The 23,853-nt window shown below is 44.6% G+C and overlaps 1 protein-coding gene across 1 annotated transcript in view; it reads right to left on the reverse strand.

The window, feature by feature from the left end:
- GRIN2D (glutamate ionotropic receptor NMDA type subunit 2D) overlaps nucleotides 1–23,853 on the reverse strand; it is a 1,061,440-nt gene that overhangs the window by 236,561 nt on the left and 801,026 nt on the right. The window contains exon 9 of the mRNA XM_086930354.1: nucleotides 10,605–10,765. Coding sequence (XP_086786480.1) covers nucleotides 10,605–10,765 — 161 coding nt within the window. The remainder of the gene's footprint in view (nucleotides 1–10,604; nucleotides 10,766–23,853) is intronic.

Here is a 23,853-nt window from a genome sequence, read left to right on the forward strand (position 1 = left end):
TTACTTTCATATTTTATAAATATTTTATTCATCTAAATATGTTTTATCCCTTTGGTCTCTATTTAAATGTTTTATATATTTTAAAAACTTAGGAGTGGGAATAGTAAATCTGACCTCGCCAATATTTTCCTGACTTTGAGGTGGTATTGGTTATATGACCACTCCAAAGTCTAATACTTTCACTACTTTTGCTTACAATGGAGTGGGACAGTGCAGCTGAGCCCTTCAAAAACCAACAGTTTCCCAAAGCCTGGTCTGATTGGAGGGGGAATTGCAAATCTAACCCTTCTAAAGTCCAACACTATTCCTGTTATTGTTCAAGTTGGAGTGGGGGTAGTGAAACTTACCTCAACAAGCCTGATTTTTGTTTGTTTGATATTTCTAAAGTTGTTTTAATATATATGCTTGTTTTATCTTAATTTTAATGCCAATATTTTAATTCTTTTAATAATCTTTGTTGATTTGTTTTTATGCTGTTATTGTATACATATCTAATATTTGTATATCTAGTGTTTGATACTATAATAGTTTTTAACAGTTTTATTATGTTTAAATAATTGCATGTTTTTAAATAGTATGCTTATTATTCTTTTGCAATTATTTTAAATTATATATTTTAAGTTGGTATGTTATGCATTTTTTAAACATATTTTTATGTATATTGTTAAAATGCTTTATTTTTAAAATGACTATAAATTTTAAAATGAAAAGAGTGTATTAGTGATCATTCAGTATACTTACCCATTTTTAAATCAATACTGTGGTCTTCTATATCTGTTACCAATATTTATGACTTTACATACAAAGTATATAAAGTTGATATTTGAGTTCTCAATATTTTTGGTGATATTTTTGTCAATGTTTTTTCATCAGTCAACCCCTGTTACTAATTGGGTTCCTAGGGATGTTTTAAATCAAGAGTCGATAAGTTGGGCAAAGGTACTTTCTCCATTGCATGATAATATAAGGGAGCATAGTGTTATCCAGCCATATTGGAGGTGGTCTATTAGCCAACCAATATATAAAAAAGGACCAATTAGCAACTCCAAAACTTCCCAATTAAGAGCTGTAAGAAATTAGGTTATTAGTCGTGCAGGATGCGAGTCCTGCACAAGTAATAGGTCCATAATTGTCTCCATACTGTGAATCAAGCAACCCATTGTATAACTTTCCTCTTTCAGAGTAGCAAAGTAGAGCAGTCCAAAGCTACGGAGGGGAGGTGGTGTGGGCTAGCAATCCCAATTGGTTGGTATACATCAACAACACTCACTAAATCATTGTAGAGTCAGTGATTTTTGTTTGAAAAAGTATTGTACGTTTATTACACACACAACTAAATAGCACGCATTAATTTACAAATATATTTGCATTGGGCAGCCGGCAATAGCTCTGATGACATTACTGAAAAAGCATTAGAGCCCTAGTGGGTCATGACCCCCAAAATCACCAGAACCCCCAACAATACAAGATGCAACATCACAGTATAAAGGGATATCATTTGGAATGAAGCAGGCCTATTGGCTTTGTCAATGTGTCACCACATTTGAATATAAGGCAAGCATATTGGCTTTGTCATGGGGTCACCACATTATGAACAATTTACTTACCTTAGTTAACGCCTTATCTTGGAGAGACTCTATCTAGCCACAGATTCCTTACCTTCGAATTATCCTCAGGCTTCAGAATGGATACGGGAATTTTTTCGTGAGTGGTACCCTTGAGCACCAGTATGTGCATTTTTCGGATTCATGTGACGTCATCAGCGTCTTTCGCGCAGGAAAAGACGTGCGCGATGTCTATATAGGCATCACTACATGGCGCGGACATCAGTTCTTTTATTTACACACCAGTCAGTGCAGATCCAGAGAAGAGCTACTCCCAGTCACTTGTTGACTGACCTTTTTCCAACATTTTGTCGAATAATTTTTGAGCCAATGTCTCCTGGTGTGGCAGGGATATCTGCAAGGAAGGCTGGTTTTTATGCCCTGTAGAGCCTGTCACTGACAAGTGTCATTGACGGACCCACACCTCGTCTGCCTTTGGTGCGTCGAGTGTGACACGACACCAAGACCTGCGCCGATTGTCATGCCAAGAACCCCAAGGCCTTTAGGGAGTGCTTCCTCAAGCTCCTTGACAGTCAACGTGCAAGGCCGGGACGGTCTAGATCTCGGTCGAGACAACAGTCCCAGGATTGGTAGCAGAGCAACTCTAAGCATTCGTTGTCGCACTCGAAGTGGTCTGGGTGTTCGTTTAAGTCTCGCAAGGAAAAAAGAACAAGGAGTGGAAGAGGTCTTTGACTTCGTCCCCGCCCATCAAAGTCATCCAACAAGATGAGACAGCATCGGCATTTGAGGCCTGACTTCACAGCTGAGTCTGTACCTGGGCTGTCTCCGTGCCTCCCAGATTTTTCAGGAGCTAAAGCGGCCCGCCCAAGCCTAAGAATTTTATGAGGCCAAGCACAACATATTTGGGCAGCCCGTCTTCGGTGGCGTGCCTTTGGGTACCATGGGTTCAGGAGGGGCCCCTACTGGTCTTCCATTCGCAGGTTCAAACCGGTGCCAGTCCGGACCTTTGGATCAATGGACAGATCCCACGCCAGTTGAGAAATCTCACCAGTCAGGCACTGTAGTCAGAGAACACCACATGCCTTTTGGGCTGATACTCCCATTTAACATCTGACTGCTGGGTACTCCAGATTTTCCAAAGCGGTTGTTTCCTCTCTATTCATGATTACACCTGCAACTATCATGACACCCACAGGCTACAGGCTGATGGAGGACCATATCTTCTTCCTCTTCCAGGAAGTGGAGGTGCTCTTTGCCAGCGGAGTCATAGAGAGGTGCTGGCATCAGAAACAAGTCATGGTTTCCATTCCTTTTACTTTCTAGTTGCCAAGTAGGATGGCGGCCTTCATCCTATCCTAGACTTGCACCCAAGTCCTGTCTGCCCTGGACCTGGGAGACTGGATGGTAGCATTGGACTTGCAGGACGCATTCTTACACATCCCCATACTGCCTGCCCACAAACATTACCTGTCGTTCACAGTTGGCATGAGCACTTTCCATTCATTGTGCTCCCCTTTGGCCTTATTAGCACCTCTCAGGTGTTAACCAAGGTAATGGTGGTGGTTGCAGCTCATCTACAGAGATCAGGGAGGCAAGTCTTCCCCTAGCTCAAGGACTGGCTGTTGAAGGTGGGCTCATCCCAGCCAGTCGTCTCCCACCTCAAGACTACCGCGGTCCTCCTTCACTCACTGAGGTTCACGATCAATGTACAGAAGTCACACCTGACCCCTCCTTTTCATCAGAGCTGTTCTGTGCACAATGCAGTAGCTGGTTTATCCTCCCAAAGGGCAATTCCAGAATATTCAGGCTAGGATACCAATGTTTTAGCATCTTCCTGGATTTTGGTGAGAGTGACTCTGAGGTTGCTAGACCTCATGGTCATTCTTCATTGTGCTTGTGACACAGGCCCGCTAGCATATGTGGGCTCCACAGAAGGATCTGAAGTTCCAGCTGGTGCTGCATCTGACATGGTCTTGGACGGCACTACAAATGATCTACAGTGGTGGTTTACAAAGCGCTACTGGGTCAGCTTCAGACCCTTCTACTTTCCCTAACCAGATCTGACATCAGTGGCAGATGTTTTACTCCATCTGGGAGTGGTGGAGATTAGAGGCCTCTTGTCCCCAGTGAAATATGGACTCCAAATCAACCTGTTGTACCTCTGAGTGATCAAACTGGCATTAAAAGGCTTTCTACCCTCCATCCAGCAAAGGCTAGCACAGGTGTTCATGGACAACTGCCACGATGTGGTACTGCAAAAAATAGGGTGGGAAAAGTGTGGTGGACCCTTTGTCAAGAGGTCCCATGCCTCTGTACATGGCTGGATCGTCAGGGCATATCCTTGCCGGTTTAAGCCGCAGATCACATGTTGCATCTCCATCCAGAGTTGGTGCAAGGTCTCTTTCAGCAGTCGGGAGAGCCTTAGATACATCTGTTCGCCACCGCCAAGAACGTGCAATGTCAGCACTTCTGCGTGCTGAAGTTTCCAAAGCAACTCTCGCTCAGAGACTCCTTTCATCTCGAGTGGAGCGCCGGACTCCTGTACTACTTTACGCACATTCCACTCACATGCGGAGTACTCAAGAAGTTCAGGAACAGCTGGGTCCGAGTCATCCTTGTGGCTCAGGACTGGGCTCGGAGAGTCTGGAATCTTGAGCTGTTGAGCATGGCCATTGGTCCTTCAATCAGGCTGCCCTTTTGGGAGGATCTTCTGTCACAGCAACAAGGTGGGTTCTCCATATGAACCTGTCAATGCCCTGCCTTTATGCATGGAGATTGAACGGCGACAGTTAACAGCTTTTGACCTTCCTACTGAAATCTGTAATGTTACAGTGGCAGCTCGGCTTCTTTCCACCAAGATGGTATATGCAGGCCATTACAGTCAGTTTGTGGTATGGTGTACAGGCAAAGAGATTGAACCTTTATCTGCACACCATTCTCAAATTCTTTTGTTTATACTTACCCTGGTTTAACAGGCTCTGCATTGGGCACATTAAAGAGTTATTTCTTTGCGATCTTTGCTTTCCTCCGGCTGCCAGATCAGCCTTCCCTCTTCAAGTTCCCCAATGTAAATAAGTATTTAACACCTTGGCTGCTAGGCGTTTTCCCCCTCCTGTGCTGGATTTTGCCATTTTGCTGTTCCCATGACGAGCTCAGCTCGTCATCAGCACACGACACCCGTGGGTGATGACGAGCTGAGCTCGTCATCAGCATCGAAAGGGTTAAAAGGTTTGCAACACTTATTTCCTCTCGCTCCCGTTGTTATGCCTCAATAGGACCTTAACTTGGTTCCAACCTTTCTAATGTGTGTTCCCTTTGAGTCTCTTTATAACTGCACTCTTAGGCTTCTTAACATCGAAACAGCCTTTCTAGTGCCCATTACAACTGCCCTGAGAGTCAGTGAAATAAAGGCGTTATCTCAGCTTCCATATGTCTCCTTCTTCCCAGACAAACTGGTCCTTTGGACCCAAGAATCCTCTGTGAATCTGCAGCTAGAAGTCTCTATCAGATAGAATAATCACATATTCTGATTAACCATTAGAACCAATGGATTGACCAATCATGTTTAAATGCACTTACTATCAATAAGAATTGTATTTTCCATCGAGAAAGTTGTCAACAAAGCATTTGTATTCAAAACCACATTAAACATGTATTAAATACTTCCCTTTGAACACTAGGGGCATATAAATGTAGCTATAGGACTAACACTAGGGGGCCCATTCTCCAGAGCTGTAGTGCACCATTCAGCAACTCATGGAATACTTAAAATATGCTAGAAAGTCTCCTCATGTCATGCATTCGATGACCTGGAAGATGTACGGTTAATGTTATCTAAATCACTACTAGGCAACTGCTGCACTCCCTGCGCCCCAACATTAGAAATTGTTGGTGGTGGCCCTGCCCCTCCTTGGGGAACCACAAAGCATGAGACATATTAAAATGAAAAGGTGAATGTTTTAGTAGCAGGCTGTCTCGCTGCTTCATGTCACAGTGCAGCTGTGTGTCTTTATCTTTTTTTTTTTTTTCTTTATGGTGGGTTCCCCAGACCCACCCACCACTAATGCTGCCAATGCTGGGGCAGCGAGGAGAGCCCACTCTCACAGTGCCCTGCCAGCTCACACATAGCCGTCACTGTGAGAGCTGGTGTGTACGTTTCTTCATCTGGACGGGCAGCTTTCTGTACTGATCTCCCAGCTGACTCAGTTACGGGAGCAAGAGGGGAGCACCAAAACACTCACTCTCATCCTCGTGGCGGGACCCAGGCATAGGGTCCTGGGCCCTTCTTGCTTGTTTTGTGTTGGGCCCTGGAGTCCGGGGCCTGAAGGAGACTTTGGCAAGGGGGCACACTCACACCCTCTCACCACAAAATAAAGTTACTCCAACCCACGGGCACAGGCCCACTCAAGGTATAATTTTCAGAAATATGACAGAGTCCTACACACTCCATTTTCTTGAAGGGGTCAAAGGTCACAATCTTTAAAGGTCCATAGCTCGAGACCTGTTGGGCTTCCTTTCTTGCTGTTGAGCTCATTTTGCTCCTGGGGGCAGGCTCTAGATAACAGGAGTACCTAGTGGACAGTTGAGTTGAAGTCTTTCCCCAACCGGTTCTCAAGGGGCATAATGGGACGAGCTCTACTGGCCCTAGAGAGACCTGTCTAGTCCTGGGAGTGAGCAAAGTCCTATGCCATAGGGAGCATAAGGTGGCTTCTCCTTCCAGCTGTCCATGATTCCTCTGTCATCTCCATCCAGGTCCAGAGTCTTGCACCTTGTTTCTTCAGTGTGCAGGGGTTTATAAGTGTGGAGGGAAAGTTATAGATGCCAAGCATCCCAGACCAATACTAGGCTGCCACAACATCGTTCCAGCCCTGTACCAACCTTACGGCACAGCATTCCGGGATAATAGAATATGGCAGAAACATTCTTTCTCTGGTCAAAGCTCCTGTGCCCACCCAGAGATTATAAAGGGCAAACCTTCTCTTGTGGTCACTCCAACCAGTTCTGAGGCACCTTCCTATCCCACTGGTTTTAGAGCCAAGTTGGCTCGAGAGACAAAGGCAGGGGTCTGATATTAGATTAATCTGCTTGTGACAGGCTTGGCCCTTTGAAGTATAAGTAATCCCTGGGCCCAGGCCCCAGGCCCTCGTGTCAAGGGCAGTCCAGCACCTGCCCACACCTAAGCCCTTTGCCCTATGCCTAGGAGCAATCCACATATAACCACAGGGAGCCATCCAGCTATCAGGTGACTGCTGCTATTAATCTCATTTGAGCAATTATTAAAGTAACATTGTAGACCAATGATTTCCTATGAACGCAGGCAGCCTTGATACACTGGAAGTACCTTTGGGAATATTTCATTGTAAGGACATGTTCAACATTAACCTCAACATGTCCTAACTTTAAGCACTATGCACCCTGCTTTTATGGGCAATAAGGCCTACAAAGGAGACACTTATTAATATTTAAAAGGAAGGTTTAGACCTGTGAAAAGAGGTTGAATTTGCAGCTTAAGAATTGACACAGCGATGTTAGCTGTGTGTATCTACTAGGCTTTGCAAAACTGTAGTCTCTTGCGCATCCCACACATGTGCACACATGTGTGCACTGGTGCACGTATACATGTACGTGTTTTCTTGTGTAACTGGTGCTCTTCACCTTAGCTGCATCACAGCAGCATTATCTTAAAGAACAGACACTGGCAGTAAGCACACTCAGTCTAATTACAATGGAATTACTGTGAGTGAGACTCAGGTAGTGCGATTCACCCACAGTAAAGGTAAAAAAAACAGGTGATCAAAAGAGAAAAACCTGACAGAATAAGTGGGAGGAACCCATTTGCAATAAAATTCTTGCTAACCTAGAGGGGAATAGCTGTGCAATACTATTTGGGGAAAAGTTGCAGCTTGGCTACAGGCAAACAAGCTTTGACACTTTACACGGCTAACCACAATATTTTGACTCTATCACTATTAGGGTTTTCAGTGTAATTTAACAATTCCTTTTGTATGCGATATCAATTGTAGTGTAGCATCTATCTGTGATAAAACAGTGTCACATTCTAATATTTCTGACACTTTAAAATTCAATTTTGAATACATTACCAGGAAGTTGACTGACTTAATTACCAGATGGCATCCCCTTTTTCTTTCACGGTGGAGCAGATTAGACTCTATTAAAATGATGTTAGCCCATATAATTCTATATTCTCTAGATTCCTGTTCGTATCCCAGGTTATTATTTTAAACGATTAGATTCGATCTTGCTGAAATTTCAATGGAAAAATAAACCCCCTCGTATAGCCTTATCAAGTCTTAAGAAGGATAAAATTAATGGTGGTCTCAAATTCCCTGACTTTAAATCTTATCACCTTGCTTTCTCTCTTAAGCAAGCTTCCAGATGGTTATCTACTGAACTTCCCTCCCATCCTCCAGTATGGCTATCCATTAAAAAATATTTTGTTTCCCCATTCGATTTCCCTGAAACCCTTGCATTTACTGCCAACTCTTCTTTTTTGCAATCTTCGGTTATTGCTCATACTCGTCAACTTTTAACTTCCCATCTACCATCCTCTTATCCTTCTTTAATTTCGCTGCCTCAACAGACTATTTGGCACACAAATTACTACGCATTAAGAATCGCACCTTTTATTGGAAATCATGGAGAACTAGGGGTTTAATATGGATTTCTCAACTTTTGCATCCAAATATACCTTTATCTTTTTCCGATCTGCAATCTCTTTTTCATCTTCCTAATTCTTGTAAAAAACAATACGATCTTTTGCTCCCTGCCCTTCAGCATTATCTTCAATCATTACCTTCTTCTCCTATTCTTCCTCCTTCACGCTCCACTATTTTTCCTCTTCTGACAACGGCTTCTGCTGCTTCTAGTATATACAAATGTATTTTATATCCTACAGAACGGCTCAAGACAAAGACTGAATTGGCTTGGGAACAAGATTTATCCTCTTCCTGGTCGGTTTCCCTTTGGGACAAACTCTGGTTAAAAATTCATAAAACCTCAAGGGCAGCTAATACCACTCAAACCCTTTATTTTATTTACCAACGCTTACTATACTCAACTGCAAGACTGGCTTCCTTTTCCCCAGACCATTCATCTACATGTTGGTCTTGCTCATCCCCTAATGCCGATTTACTCCACATGCTTTTTCTTTGTCCAAACATATCTATTTTCTGTATTTGGTTTCGTATTAATGTTTTTTTGTAAACAAAAGTCCCCTTCTCACTTCCAACTGTTTACTTAGATTCCCTATGTCCCTCCTGGCCTCAATCCCCTTCCACTTTAAACTAATTGTCCTTCTAATAGCTATAGCATTTCATTTGATAACCTCTAACTGTAAAGATTCGTCAAAAGTTACTTACTCAGTTTGGTGGAATGCCATATGCTTTCATCATAGACTAGATACAAATTTCCCTCTTTCCCTGGCAATTAAGAGAGATTTACTATGGATCCCTCTTACTTCATATCTGTCCACTCTCTCTTCCTCATGTCCCTCCACTAATACACAGACTAATAAACCTGATCAAGTTCGTAAACTGCCATGATTATTCTCTTGTTGTCTCTCTCTTCGCATTCTGTACAATGTTATTGCTTCCTCTATTTTTTATAGATTTTTACACCTACATCTTTGTTATGTATACGCATACAATGTATATGTTTTGAAAATTGTTACTTTGTTTTCTGCATCTTTTCTAATTGTCATTTCCCTTTCTCTCCCCCTTTTTCCCCATTTTTTCGCTCAGACATTATTGTTTATTGATTCCTTATTTATGCATCTTTAATGTATGCTTTTATATTTATATTTACATTAACTTATATGATGCTCTCATAACAATTCACCCCTCCAATAATGGCAAAAGGAGGTTTGAAACAGGCTCCTCTTTTATCTTCTTTCTAAATGTTTCACCTCCTGAATACATTAGATTCCCTTCATGCTGTATATCCAAGGTTGGGTGGCCTGAAAATGACTAGCTCACCATGCCCCAGTGAACGGAATTTAGTCCAACCCAACTACAAAGTCTACTGGAGGGCCTGGAAACGTTTGATCTGGCCAATTCTGTTACACTCTACATTGAAAAAACAAAATTATAGTCTTTACAAGAAAGAAGTTTGGGTTCACTTGAACTAACAATAGTATTAAGATAAGTCAAGCTTCCAGGTATCCATATCTAGGTGCTATTTTCTATTCCAACATGAATTGGGAAAAACATCAGTAGTGAAGCATTCAACAACATGCCTTAGTGTGACCTTCTGCCTTCAGAAATATTTAACCCACTATAGTGGATGATCTGTGGGGCTGCCTTAAGTGTGCTTAAGCTCAAACTTAAACCAATTTTTCAAAATGATAAAAAGTCTGGTTGTCTAGGAGTTATACTGAGCATGTTTTGTGGCATTTTTTTTAATTAAGAATGATTAAGGTTGACACTTTAAAAATAAATCTTTTGTACATGAGGGCCAATCCCTGTTTCATATATGTGTAGCATTATGAATTGTTTTAATTATTTATTTACTTGTTTACATAGTAAATATGTCATTGAATTTATGTAATTATTTTACAACTACTATTGCTGCTACTATTACTACTACTATATCAACAACTCTAATACTGCTATTAGTACCATTGTTAATTCAAAAGTTATATAATTTCTACTTCTACTAAAACTACTACTGCTGAAACTACTACTACTAAAACCACTATTATTATCAGTACGACTACTGATGATACTGTTAACGTGACTAATACTACGACTGTGACTAATAATGCTAACCTATTGTTCATATAGAGTGAAATGTAATAGATTTACAGATTTAAAGCAATAAACACTTAAGTGTTATCATTAGTTTCTCCTATATCAACGGTATTCACATTGTCAACTTTAGAGTAATTGAAGGCTTAATTTTCCATACTCTGGTCTAACATGGAGTTTGCAGATTGTCCAAACATTGGCAGGAAGAGTACCAACACTTTGACCTACCCAGGTAATGCACAAATATCCTTTTCATAGATAGATGTGTCCTTACCCGGTCTTCAGGTTCTGCAAGGCGTCTTCCACATGCCTCTGGTTGTACTTTATCATGTAGGAATGCATGTCTGGGTAGTTACTGCGAATATTCTTCTCTGTGCTGCCATTCGGGACGGTTCCAAACTTCAATGGTGGGTACTGCTCATGTGGCCTCTGAAACTGGGGTTAAACAGAATGACAGGAGTAAGTGAATGAGATGCTTCCTACAGAATCAGCAAAAATACTACAACCTATTCAACGAAATACTCAAAGGCACAGATGGCATCGACATAAGAGAACTACAGCCATAGCATTAACAATTCAGACTTCGCTGATATTGTTATTACACAGACCATTGGCAAAACACTACTTATTTGAATTTTATTTCAGAATTGTTTCTGCAGACATGGATACTTATATACACCTCATTATCATAGTGAATGGAAATATTTGTGATCTATACATCCTTCCTCTCATGCAGTTTACTACAAATCTGTTGTTTTTGCATCATTCTGCATGTTAGAAAAACATTCCACCCAAAACCAACATGCATATGGGGGTATAGGATCATGCTTACATGTTTCTGTCACCATAGTCCTTTACTTACCATAGTTCTGTATTGCTGTCACTTCAGTCCTTCTTTACGTTCACTTATTCTGTGTTTCTGTCATATGAGCCCTTATTTCATTTCTATGATCAATGGCCTAGTGTTTAGCACAATAATAATACAGCACGGTCGCAATATCATCAACAATGAGGCCCTCTTCCAGTGCCAGTACAGCCCAGACTAGCCATTACCTGATCATTATGTTGGCAAAAACTAACATGAACTCCCTTCAAATGAGAAGGCATATCTGCTATGCTATTGATATATGCTAGAGCAAGGATCTGCTGAACACTAAGAACACATGTATTACGTCTGTGAAATAATATTCAATATTTACCATACTTGATAATTATCTGAGGTCCTGTATCATTGTATGAATTCCAATCTGGGTTATACTCAGTTGTACACCATATTGGAAGTGGGGTGTATGATACAATGGAAGCACCAATGTTTCTGTATTTGTTACAATATTTGCCGTGGCATACAGGGCCATTGCGTTATTGTTCTTTGGATGTGTGAATACGTTTAAACTGTCGTACGGTTCCTATCATTTCAGTAAGACTGCATGTTTCGGCAAAATAAGCGTTAAAATATGAGAGACTAAGTACGTGCATATCATCAGAATATGTTGACCTTAGTCTGGGTTTGCTCACATTGCACCATTTGGACCTCTAACCTAAAAATGCACCAAATGGTAGGTGCAACCTCAGAACATGGCACCTCTGATTCCTCAAGGAAATCATCATGAACACAGACCATGACCCTTTTGTTAGTAACTCAGACATGCCCAAAGGGAGAAACAAGAAATACTCAAATTGGCATTTCAAACCTTTATTGAAGCAATAAGGTTCTTGTTCAAACTACTTGGGCTACAATGATTAACAGCAGAAAACAAAACAGAGTAATCAGGATTACGAGTATGGTAAAGAAGATAAACAGTTCAACCATTGTGCTGTTACATTGCTTTTATGAATACATATAATTAAATCTATGCTCATACCTAGCACTTCTTATCCGTATATGCTTAGAGTACTCTAACTCCCCATGTTACCTGAGGGAATGTGTCATCTGGGATCCTGTCTTACTGTAGAGCAGGTTGCCTTGCTTCTCAGGATTGGAACAGTGTTCAGCTGCGCTGGAATTCCGGCATGGGACACCCTCAACAGTCCCACTGAAATGCTCCTCTGCCTTAACAAAGGCTGGGTCAGATTCTTATAATACACTTCACCCATTCTCTCTATGCTGGCGTTCTAGTCTGGCTGGGATTGTTTATTCTACCCTTGCAGAGCTTTCATTGAACGGACAACAATAAACAACAGCATTTTACGCAGTAAACTTAATCCTTGAACAGAATGTTCAAGGGCATGATAATATGACTAGGAAGTTGTGTAGGTGTATGCAAATGTATTTCTGAGAACATTATCCCATACAGGTGCGCAAGTAAACGTGTGACAAAAGTCATAGTTTAAAAAAGATGTCAACTTCAAACGTGAACATGTAAAATGGAGCTGTTCGGTGCCCAAGGCCTATGTATCCTCACACGATTCAAACCTTGTTTGTAAGGCCACTAAAAGTTTCATAAAATATGTGCAAAAAGCTACATTTAAATTAATCATTAAACCTAAAAGTCTTAACAGTATTGCATTCTTCAATATTAAAAGCAGAAAGAAAGCTAAAATGCATTTTAAAAGTCACTGTAAAAAGCACATAAAAAGCGGCATATAAATGTAATTTTGAAGTTTAAAAACATTGCTGTTCCCAGCTGCCGCACACAATGTTTCTCTTGGCACCCTTCTCACAAGCTCAAATTAATAAATATAGCCGGATCTACTCCACTCAACAGCTGCTGAAGGTGTGACAGCCAGTAGTGCATCCGCAGATTAAGAGTCAGGATCAGAAAATCCATGAGCTGAGGCATCCAAGAAAGGGTCATAATCTGTATTTTATAGTAATAGCAATTGCACAGGGCAACTTTGCAGGTGACTTCTCAATGGACCCACCAGCAGTTCTATGTCTGTAGATTGGACAGGTTTCATTCCTTGGCATATATCTTGGCACACTCGAAAGTGCACAGCAGATAGAGGAATACAGGCTGTATGCAATGTTAACAGATAGGCCGAAAGCACAAGAATCAGTTTTCATTAACTTCTTGAAGCAAGGGTGCACCAAAATATTGCATTATTCTTTCTCGACACAGTAGCACATGTGGCAGTGCTATCCCCATTTGGCCGTGTGAGGGAACATCCATCGCAGAACCACAAAAATAAAATTAATTTCCCGACAATCAGAAACAGGACAAGTGGTATGCCTCTAAATATGCCCCAAAACATGGAGGGTATGAAGGAAGGAATCACTCCGAAGACAGCCTAGTAGGTCCTAACAAACCAAGACCCAATCACTTAAAAAAGTGGACTACACCCTTAGTATTTGAGACATTAAAATGTGGTGCACAAGTTCTCTCAAGTGCTGTTAGAGGTCAGGGTGCAGTAGCGACTGGATTTCAGAAGAAGACCGTACAATTTGAAGATCAAACGTCTCCCTTGCAGATGTTAAGGAAACTTCCTTCTAAAACAATAATGCTTTCTGTCTGCCTAAACTATCAAAGTTCACATTTGAGATTGAAATTTAAGGCCAAAATGTCACTTCACTAAGTTTATGGGCTGATGGGAAAAGCAAAGCACATTTGTACAACAGAACATAACCTGAGAACCCGTCACCACGTTTCGGACTTCTGGTTTCATCCCATAGCAACCTTGGTCATTCAACATCAAACAACTTCCATTTGAAAATAATCTAAATGCTGGAAGAATTACAGCAGCTAGGGACCCTTTCAGATAACAGGACAAGTTAGCCATGGACACATTGTGTGCTCTGTGAAATATGACATCCCTACAAACTAAAGAATGGCCTAAAGTGTCCTCACAGTCTGTGCTATTAAGAAAAACATCAGTATCCCATTTCTACACCTCTACAATGAAAGGTTGGACCCATTGTTCATGTACAAATTTCTCCCCTTGTGATTCATATCTGCTGACTTTATAGTGTTGTAAGCAGTTCTTAAAGTGGAATGTTAAAATTGGCAGCAATATAAACCCATTGAAAATCCAATTGAAAATCCAATCGGCTGATAGTGTTTCAGTCACTGTGAACGGTAATTTCTCTAGATGTTCTATGTTTAACATTGTATAAGTTGTGTCCTTCCTTGCCAAGGTTTTCTGTCCTTTTGTCAAATTATGTGGCAGAATTAATTGTGTGTCATTTAAATGCCTCCAGGGCAATCAACCATTGCGCAACATTTGTAAAGTCCTGCTTAGTAGCATGATCGACCTAAGCTGCGTTTGTCCATGATGTAAAAGAGACATGTCACCTGTATGATGTCAATAGCAGATGTCACAATGCTACTTAGAGAATAAATCCTAGTGGTTAATGTAGTCATACTATTGTGACTACTGCTAGAGCTTTTCTAAATTTGCTCTGTCAATTTCACGTATCTGCTCAGCAACTTCCTGCTTTGTACACTATCCACACTTTATTGTATATTGCATCCAAAAAACACTTTTGCCGTGGCTTTCTAGGACCTAGCAAGAAATCCTGTAAATCCATGCCATCAAAAAGGAGAGACAAGTGTGCTTTCACCTCACCTAACGTGGAATGCTTTAGCCATTCTAGGCATATTTTTTCCAATGCTATATGTTGTTACTGTAGACTGGGGTTGCAGGCAGTAGGCCCAGTTGGTGGAAGCTGATTAGAGGATTGACACACACACACAATGTACTTGTGTTGGCTAAGGCCTCAAGCAAACATAAGTTCTTTTATTTATATACTCGGGCCGCGCTCAGCTCTCGGACTGCAAAGTGTATACTATGTATTGTAGAGGCTGGTAGGATGTCTACATCCCTCCCATCTTTCAGTGACAAAGCACGTACATATATACATCAGTCTTTTCGTCACACATAAAGTCCTTTGGCCTCTGGCTTAGGGCAGGATTCGGGGGAGATAGTAACACCTTCCTTTTAATGTCTGTTATGGGCTAGTCTCGCCTACTTGTCACTCAGGATCTGGCTGCCATGGAGTGATTGTTGCTTCTCGGTGGTCCTCTGATGGTAGAGCAGATGTAAAGCTATCATACGGGTCTGTGCTTTCATGTTCCACACTGCTGCCTCTTAGAGGGGTGACAGGTGAGGTGTTATTCACTTCCCTGCCAGCTTCAACCTCGGGTCCATGCTCCCAGAGACCAGAAGCGCTATCCACCATAGTGCCATTGATTTTGCACACTTCAGGCTCATAAGGGGTCCTGAATTACCACCCATGGTGGCAATCCATTATGACCGCTTTTGCACCAATCTGAAGGGTGGGTTCTCGTGCCTTTCGATGCTGACTTGCTTTGTTGTTTGTTGTCTGTCTCCTCTGGGTTGCTCCAACATCAAGCTCAGCAAGTTGCCACCCTGGACCTACCCAATGATGTCCCGGAGAGGGCTTTTGAAAAGCAAAGCCTCTGGGTTGCAGTAAATCGTGCTTTGGGGAGTCTGCTGATAAGCTCATAGGAACTGGTGAAGGAAGCACTCCAGATCTTCTCTTTGGTTGACTACAATGCTAAGGGCCCTGTGGAGAGTTCAGATGAATCTCTGCACCTCAACATGTGCTTGCAGCCACTGAGGTGTGATTCTTCAGGGATGGATTGCCAGACTTGCCATCTAGTCTTGGAACTCTTGGCCAAGGAATGGGGGTCTGTTAGCCAACCTCCCCTCTTCTGGAAGCCGCAAAAGCATGAAGGTCTTCTCCAGTACTGGTCAGACATGTAAGAATGCTGTGGAAGGCATTAGCTCTACCACTAGGAATTTAGAGTAGGAGTTAACCATCACCACTTTGGTGTGCCCATGAGGGAAGCTACCAAAGTCTATGCTTATTTTTGACCAATGAGAAAGGCTGAGTTCCTCCATCAGTACTGGTCCAGGTGGTTGGCCTCCACTCGTTATTGTACATGGATGGCATTGCAGTATCTTCTCATCCACAATGGAATCCATCCCTGGAAACCTGACCATGAATCCTAGCCGAGCATTGGTCTTGGAGGTTCCTTGATGCCCTGCATCTGCAAGATCTATCATCCGACCCAAAAGACATCTGGGTACAACAATTTGTTTGCCTCTCAGCAGTAATCCTTCTCAGCTTTCACTTTGTTTATTCCTCTATGGCCACGGTTGTTGTCTAGTGTTTTGCTCCTCTGGCATTAGCACCCTAGTTCCATCTAGAAAGAGCTGCCACTGTTGATGGGTTAAGGCCTCCTTTGCTTTTATTATGCCTTCTTGGATGCTTCACAGATTTCTTCTAGCATTAAGTACTTGGGCACACATCTTCCACTATCATTTGTACAAGAAAATTGGTTTGTCACCACCAGTATAAGATGATGAGAACTCTATCATTAATGAGAATAATGTATCCTTTGTAAATATGTAAAGGAAATGTTTTGCATAATGAGTATTTAAATGAGCGGTTACAAGAAGCATGTCTTGCATTAACTTAGGTCACAAAAGGGTTTTCATGCTATGCACCAAATACTGAAATCAAATGTATATGATCACAATGTTACCGGTATAGTATGGAAGCCATTGAAGGTCATAAAAGGATCTGGTAAAAATGCGGTGAAAAGGGTCCAATATATTGAACTCTGTGATAAGCAACCACAATTGAAAAGTCTATGCATATTTGAAGCAGGTAATTCCATTAATGTTGTAATATTTTTTTATACTCTTGGTAAATTGGGGGGTGCTTGCTAGAGGGAGCCAGGCAAGATGGCCACGCTTTAGTGCTGCTTGGCCCGGCTGATCATCTACCTGCCAAATATCAGCTGAAAATAACGGCATCCACGTGCTTCAAACGCGTCTCCTGAATGGGGTGATGTCCACGCTACAGGTGAGACCCACACATATTGTTTGGGCCCCTTGAGTCGCAGGAGAATCGAAGAAGACGCCCTGCCTGCAGGGCGGCAACATTGTGGCTGCCATCAAGCTGTGCTGACTGAGAGTACCGGTGCTCTGCAGTGCTAGCGTGCGACGATCCAGGGGTGCTGTGCCCTGTGAGTTGATCGCCGTCGCCTGCCCGCTTCTCCTTTCATGAGTGGCTGCCTTTGGCTAGGCGATGCCTGCACGACTTGCTGTCCACGCCCGGCTGCTTGCTGCCTGCTCCCGGGGGGCTGCTGCGGGACTGCCGCGCGTCACCAAGAGAGGCCCACAGAGCCCACCTGAGGACCTACGGCCGTGGAGGTGTGGGCCTGGGCTGTGGGTCACGACCTGCCGGCTGCGACCTAAGTGCGAGGTGCGTGGCGTGCACAGGCCTACCTGTCCTGACTTCACACCAGACCTTGGCCGGGAATATCGGAGGAGCCCACACGGTGTGTGCTGTGCACTTGCTGGCCTATTTTTCAGCTGCTGCCCGGGAGCTCCCATACCGGGGAAATTACACCTGCTGACTGGGGACAGTCTTTTGCACCATGCCGAAGACCGGATGTAAAAACTGGGGTCACCAATTCCATGGCGCTAGCTTGGCACGAGCGGGAAGGCACCCGAAAGCTAGGTGTAAAGCAGAAGTGCAGCACACACTCAAACTGAGACAGGGAAGCACTCGCAATAAAATTACACCACACCAGCTAGTCGTTTTAAAACAAGATTCTTTTATCTAGCTTTGTCTCATTGCAAGTAAGTAATTCATTATCTTAAACCAAGTATCAATTCATCAGGCAACATTTCATTATATAGGCATAGTCAACAACATTTCCTCAAAGAGCAGTCAACATTTCATTGGATAGGCATATGCAATAACATTCCTCATTCAATGGTTCATTATAGACAATGTAAAGCAATCCTTGTGCATGTGGAGTACCAAAATATCAACCTATGCCTAAAATGGCACAACCAAACAGGAACACAGTTCCCTGCTTTAGGGTAGGGTGTTAAGAACTCTCCCCTAGCCAGGGGTTAACACTGTGCACAACAACAAGTACTCAATTCGGGCTTTTGCCCAGTTCAGGGTAGGCCCTTAGTCTCTCTTAACCCTATTCCAGGCCTTGGGGCCAACCAGGCCCTTGCCGTATTACCCAGGGCCTCCCCGGGGTTAATCAGGGACCACCGGCAGTCTCAGGGGAGGCAGGGCGGGTGCAGGGATGCCTCACTCACTCCACAGGCTCCAGTGCAGCCCCGCCGCCTCCAGGGTCACTTGCCCTCCCCCGGGGGGATTTACCTTCTAATTCCGGCCTCTTGTCCTGTGGGCCAGTCAGGGCGGTCACGCGGGAGGCACAGGGTACACAGGGCGGCCTGCACTACTCCTGCACTCCTCCCTTGTCCTTCCCGCAGCTTCTAGATGCTCCTGGCCTTCCGGGTCTCTTGATGGCCCAGGAGCAATGGGGCCGCAGTTCCTGGCAGGCGCGGCGCCAACAACCAATCGGGACGGGGGCGCGCGTCAAGGACCAATCCAGGCGTGTCGTGTGGGGCCAGGCCACAGCGGTGATTCCCGGGTCCCAGAGCACCTCTCGTCAGTGCCGTACAGGGCAGGCAGCCCGAGGCCGCCGCGGTGAGGGGCCAAATAGTGCTTGAAGCCCCAGCACTTTCAGTGCAACAGCGTTCTCCTGGGCACAGCGCTGGAAAGGGCAACAGCAGGTGAGCGCCTTGGGGATGCAGCGCTTCGCAGGGCAACAACGTCTTCACGGTTCAGCGATTTCAGCTCACAGCGCTTGAGAGGCACATGTCTTATTTTCAGGTTGGGCTCCGTTCTTGGCAGGACAGCGCTTAGGGTTGATAGCGCTTAGGGGGCAGACAGTCCCAACAGCAAGCAGTTCACAGCTGAGGCAGGACAGCGCAGGTGGGCACAGTCCTGACCGGGAAGCACTTGGATGCTGCAGCGCTGTTACCTGGTTGATTTCCCAGCAGTCCTTACAGCAGGTAAGTGGTTCCTTGGGGCGCTTGATGGATTCTGTGCCCTTCTTATGTAGTTTCTTGGGGGGGAGGAGAAGAAGGGGTTTGAGTTGGGGGTTCAGAGGCAGGATGGTTCCCTTGGCTCACTGGGGGTGGTTCCCTGAGTTCCCCAATGCTGGGTCAGATCAGTGGGTTTGGTAGAGTCCCTCACCTAACTTAGAAAGCAGTGCCTAGGCCCAGTCAATTTCAGTGGTGTAGGTTCCTCCCCTAGGCCCTACCGCCTAAACTCCTGCAGAGGTTCCCCCAGGTCGAGTGATGCCCCAACTGACTGGCAGGTTTCCCTCTTTTCCCTATATACCCCTAGGTCAGGTGACCACACTCTAAAGGCGGCAAAGTGTAACCCCTCCCCTAATCCGGAAGGTTCCAGGAGCTTCCACAGTCTAGGCTATGGGCCGAAAAGGCGGCATGACAGTGCGACTGTATCCAAATGCCCCAGCCTGCTCCTGACTACCAGTGCATGTTTAAAAAGATCCCTCCGCAGTAGCAGGGGCCTGTGGCAGCCATGTTGTTAGGAGAGAGCACCTGCACCTTAGCACTGATTGGCAGTGGTAAGGCACCCAGATCCCTGGGTCCAACAAAAAAAGTTGATGGAAAAAACAAGGCAAAGGGCAAAAAAATGGGGTAAGACCACCCTAGGGCTGACAGGTCTAACACCGGGCTTGGCAGCAGGAGATACTGCGCGCATTGAGGGTGCAGATGGGTGTGCGCTGATCGCACATAGCTGCTCTTTTGCCCCCTGGTGTGCTGCACCCTGGATTGTTGCCGCTTGAATGTCCCCTTAGGGCCCCTGTGGTCAAAGCTCTTGGCCATCTGTGAGCTGCTCCTGATATAGCTCTGCTCTGCCTGCCTCACATCGTCATCTACCTTGCGTCTCTCTCTACCGGCTTTGTCGTGTTAGTGGGGGCATACCAGCAGGCATATTATCCCCCTGAGGCGGACAGTGAAATAGCATTGGTTCTACTTCATCATATTTCCACGTCTGGCCAGGTGCCTGGAACTAGTACTACGAGTAACGGTGTGTGGGGCTGCAGGGGTAGCCTCTTTTTGCTTGCTAATCATATTGTTGGGCTCCTGCACTCTGACCTCTGCCCGCTGCTTGAGCTTTGTAGGGTCTTACCCAAGTGTTTGCACTGTTATTTCAAGGCTCCTTTCTCCACTCTCCATTATGGGGAAGATTGATAAGACACAACTTCGTCTTACAGTTGAGGCGCGTAAGTCCGGCAGGGTTCTGCAGAAAGTGTCTACGGACTCTGAGGAAGATACACAACGGGAGGGTCAGCCCAATCTGGAATCCATGTTGCTGGCAATGCAGAAAACCCTCTAGGCTATCGAGGGTAGCATGTCCACCATGAATCATAGACTGGACCACATGACCGCGCAGCTAGAAAAGCAAAATGCTAGAATGGGGGAGATGGAACAGCGGGTCTCCACTACGGAGGAAGGCCTTAGTGAAGTTGCTGGAAAGGTGCTCAGTATGGAAAAAGTCGTGGCCCTTAAACAGACCAAGAACGAATATTTGGAGGCCCGGTCCCGCAGAACTAATATCCGGATTACGGGCCTTCTCGAATCCACGAACACTGGCAGGATGGAGACATTTGTTGAGAATTTAATTAAGGAAATCTTTGGCTCCAAGCATTTGCCCTCCATGTTCATAATTGAGCGGGCCACCACCCCTTTGGCAGCAGGCCCGTTCCTGGGAGCTCTACCTCGCCCTATAATTGCTCGGCTACTGAATAACCCTGGGCGAAGACATTACGCCAAGCTTGCGTAGTTTGCGAAGTTTGCTCTACTTCACACTACGCGAATTGCACATAGCAGAGTGCAAACACGCGTAGCGTAGTGGTCATTTTTTGCCTGCTCGCGGCCCTCACCGTCAAATTGGCGACCACGAGCGAGCAAAATGACTTTTTCCTCGTTCGCGATCAGCAACTTCAAGTTGCTGATTGCGAGCGTGGAAAATAAACCTCTGGGCCAGATTCTCAACGCGGGAGGTCAGGTTTCTCATTACGAGTGGTCGCGTAAACTCGTGACCGCTCACAATGAGAAACTACCAGTCAGCATTGAGAAAGCTGCCGCTCAAGTAGAAATCTACTTGAGTGGCAGAAAACGACCGCTTGCACTGTGCAAGATGCGTTTTGCACTGATTTCACAAAGCGGACATGCATCCGGCACTGTGCACTTAGTGCAAACAGCATTTTGCACAGTGCACCACACAGTTCGCGTAGCTACGTGTAGCTCATGTAGTGCGAAGTGCGAACTATGACCAGGGTTACTACTAAATTATTGGGACCAGGATGTAATTTTGAGGCTGGCCAGGGACAAGGGTGAAATTTGTCATCAGGATAACACACTGTCCTTTTTTCTGGACTTTACTGTCACTGTCCAATCGGCCCGCCGTGAGTTTGGGGCGGTTACAAAATTCTTTCAGTCCGATAGCATTCCATTGAATGTTCAGGAGGCCTTGTTGCAAGAGACCCGTCTCGCTAACCTTTCTGAATGGACTGTGGGAATGCGGTGGGCTGGGGTGCGGATTGCCTCCTCTTATTCCTCATACTCCCGGAGGGTGGTGATACTTGTCAAGAAGGGAGTCCCATTTCAAGTTCATAGCACAGAGATAGAGAACAGGGCTAGCTGGCTATTGTGCATGGGACGCCAGGAGGTACAAGTAAGCTTTTAGTGAGTGTCTACGGTCCGAATGTGGAGGATCACCCCTTCTTTACAGATGTGTAGATTTCTGCTTTCCCCGCTGCTGAGATTATTTGGAGGGGGGATTTTAATACATGTCTAGACGCAATTGCTGACAGATCGGGAACTGGGGCAGCGCGACATAGGCAATCCACTGATGCACTCATGGGGATACTGGACCCCAGGAATCTGCATGACATCTGGTGCATGAGGCACCCTGGTGCCAGGGAAAGCACTTTTATCTCTACTGTGCATGGCACGTGGTCCTGATTGGACTATTGGTTGCTGTCGGAGGCCGTTTGTACCTGGGTGGTTGATGTTTAACACTTGGACAAAACTCTGTCAGATCACTCTCCTGTAGTCCTTGAACTGAGAGTTCCCAGTTGTGAAAGACCCCCGGTCCCGTGGTGGCTGCAACCGTCATCCTTGTCTGACCAAGTTTTCAAGCATACAGTTGGTGAAACTATTCATAATTATTTCGGGAAAAATGAAGGGACAGTTGACAATAAGGGTTTTTCTTGGCAAGCGTTCAAGGTTACAATTCGGGGGTCTCTGTATTGGTGCACAGGCCTGTGGTCCTCAAGGATCTGCTCCGCACAATAAATAAGCTTGCTGGGGAAATAGCCGCCCTGGAGCGGGCCTACGCTCACGATCCTGTCCCCGAAACGTTGTCTGCGATATGCAACCTGATATCTGAGCATAACGAGACAGTGGATCAAGAAATCGTGCATACATCCCAATGGAGCACTACTCATTATTAAGGGAAGGAGAGACACCCTAGCTGCTCACTGGTGCAGACGTTAGCTGCCCCACGTAGCCAGGCCTATGTTACCGAACTGCTGGACAGGGAGGGAGTAGCACACTTTGGCACTTCAGTAATTAGCAGAGTGGTGCTGGATTTTTATTTGGACTTGTATGGGGACCAGGAACTGCCAGCTGCGGAGGATATCCATGTCTACTTAGATGATGTATATATATATCAATAAGGACTAGCTAGTTTAAGGGAAGTAGAAGACTCAGGTATATACGTCAACAAATAAGGAAAAACTGTGTTTTCCTTATAAAGCCCTCACCCACCGACCTAGTCTGTGGCATGCTTCATCATCGGGCCCACCACAGTGGCACCGAATGTGCCCCGGTTGTGCTTCAACGCCAGGTGACTGCGGAGCTGGTATGTTGCTGAGTGTGCAGTGAATAGGGTGAGAAGGTGAAGATTAAAAGCTATACAGTAGGTCCCAGCACCCGAGGGTTACCTATTTTAATGAACTGGGCCTCTGTTAGCAGATAAAAGGCAGGAAGACGCAGATTGGAGTGCTAGTTATGACCTCCAACGTCTAGTGTGGTCTACATGTTTCAGCCAGTGCCTTGTAGATTTTAAGCTGGCTTTCCTCAGGACCGTTTAGATATGTGAAAAAGGTGCAGATTAAATAATAAAATAAACTTTAAGTGGTTGTGTTGTCTTTTGGCTATGTGCAGCGCACACTAAGGCGCTATAACTGTTAGAGGGGGATTCCCTCAAGCTTGACTACAGATAACACAAAGGACAAAGATAAGATGTACATGGTAGAGCCTTATTAGTTTGGTATTTGATATACCACAACATGCCGACTTATAAGGTGGTGTGCGACCTATAATCGGCTATAGTGAGTTCATGCCATGGGCACGGAGCTGGTGAGGGTTTTTAAATGAAACCGTTAGTGTTGGTGGTGGGCTAGAGAGCGTATTTACAAGGTGAGGTACAGGTAAGTATAATACTAAGTCCTCACTCTGTTTTATCTTGTAAAAAGCTTCATGGGTCGCCTGGCAGAGAAAGAGACCCTGTTGAAATAATAACTTGTTCATAATATGTCCAACCTGTAGGGAGAAAGAGTAGTGGCTTACCCCATTTGTAGCTGTAGCGGTTCTATTGTACTCACGAGTATTGCAGTCTGGTTCCTCCTTGGACCTATTCGTCCTTCCGCGGCACCCATTGTGAGAGAAGAGGGCCGCCCGGTCTCTTATTTATAGTTCCT

Source organism: Lissotriton vulgaris, chromosome 7 (assembly GCF_964263255.1).
Source record: "Lissotriton vulgaris chromosome 7, aLisVul1.2, whole genome shotgun sequence".
In the NCBI taxonomy this organism is placed as follows: Eukaryota; Metazoa; Chordata; class Amphibia; order Caudata; family Salamandridae; genus Lissotriton; species Lissotriton vulgaris.